This window comes from Ceratosolen solmsi, unplaced genomic scaffold (genome assembly GCF_000503995.2).
Source record: "Ceratosolen solmsi marchali unplaced genomic scaffold, CerSol_1.0 scaffold2, whole genome shotgun sequence".
NCBI classification, from domain to species: domain Eukaryota; kingdom Metazoa; phylum Arthropoda; class Insecta; order Hymenoptera; family Agaonidae; genus Ceratosolen; species Ceratosolen solmsi.
In genome coordinates, this window is record NW_011948422.1 from 331,217 (window position 1) to 331,837 (window position 621).

Here is a 621-nt window from a genome sequence, read left to right on the forward strand (position 1 = left end):
GAAAGAGTGATTTTCCATTACTCGTAATTATCGAATTGTCTCCCAATCCCACAGGATACTAGCGTAACGATTAAGCAGATTAATCGAGATAAATGTGTACTCACGAGGATGCGTCCAGTAGTCGTCTGTCCAGATATGAGCTCGCCAGCCCAGTCTTTGGCCTCGGTCATAAACGTCCCCTCGAACTCCTTACTTTGGCGCGCGGCCTTCTGCTCCTTTTGCTTGGGGTCATTGGGCGCGAACTCCGGCTCCTTCCGACAGCAGAGGAAGGCAAAGGCCCGCCAAAGGAGGACTATGAGGAGGCCCGCGAGGAAGGTGAAAATGCTCGACAGGAGGAAGCACCACCACCTCCTCACCTTGAGACAGTCGTCCACCGGGGGCTGCTCGCTCGGGTCCTCGCACGTCATTGTCGCGGCTGCTTTCTAACCACCCGCGTGGCCTCGTCGTATCAAGCCCTGGCCCGTCCCAGTACCCTTGGAGCTCGCCACCGCGCCGGCCCTCCAACCCCGTAAACACGACCAGCAGAGCAGCTGCTCCCGCGACCGATGCCCCCGGTAAGCACATTCACCGCCGCGTGCGAGGCCCGGCTCTCGCACCACCTCTCCCCCCGGCACAGCCCCA

General features: G+C 59.9%; 1 protein-coding gene across 1 annotated transcript in view; it reads right to left on the minus strand.

Moving 5' to 3' along the window:
* Positions 1-407, minus strand: part of LOC105361987 (calcium-activated potassium channel slowpoke-like) — a 41,321-nt gene extending 40,914 nt beyond the window's left edge. The window contains exon 1 of the mRNA XM_011499313.1: positions 105-407. Within this exon, the coding sequence (XP_011497615.1) occupies positions 105-407 (303 nt within the window). The remainder of the gene's footprint in view (positions 1-104) is intronic.
* Positions 408-621: the final 214 nt, after the last annotated feature.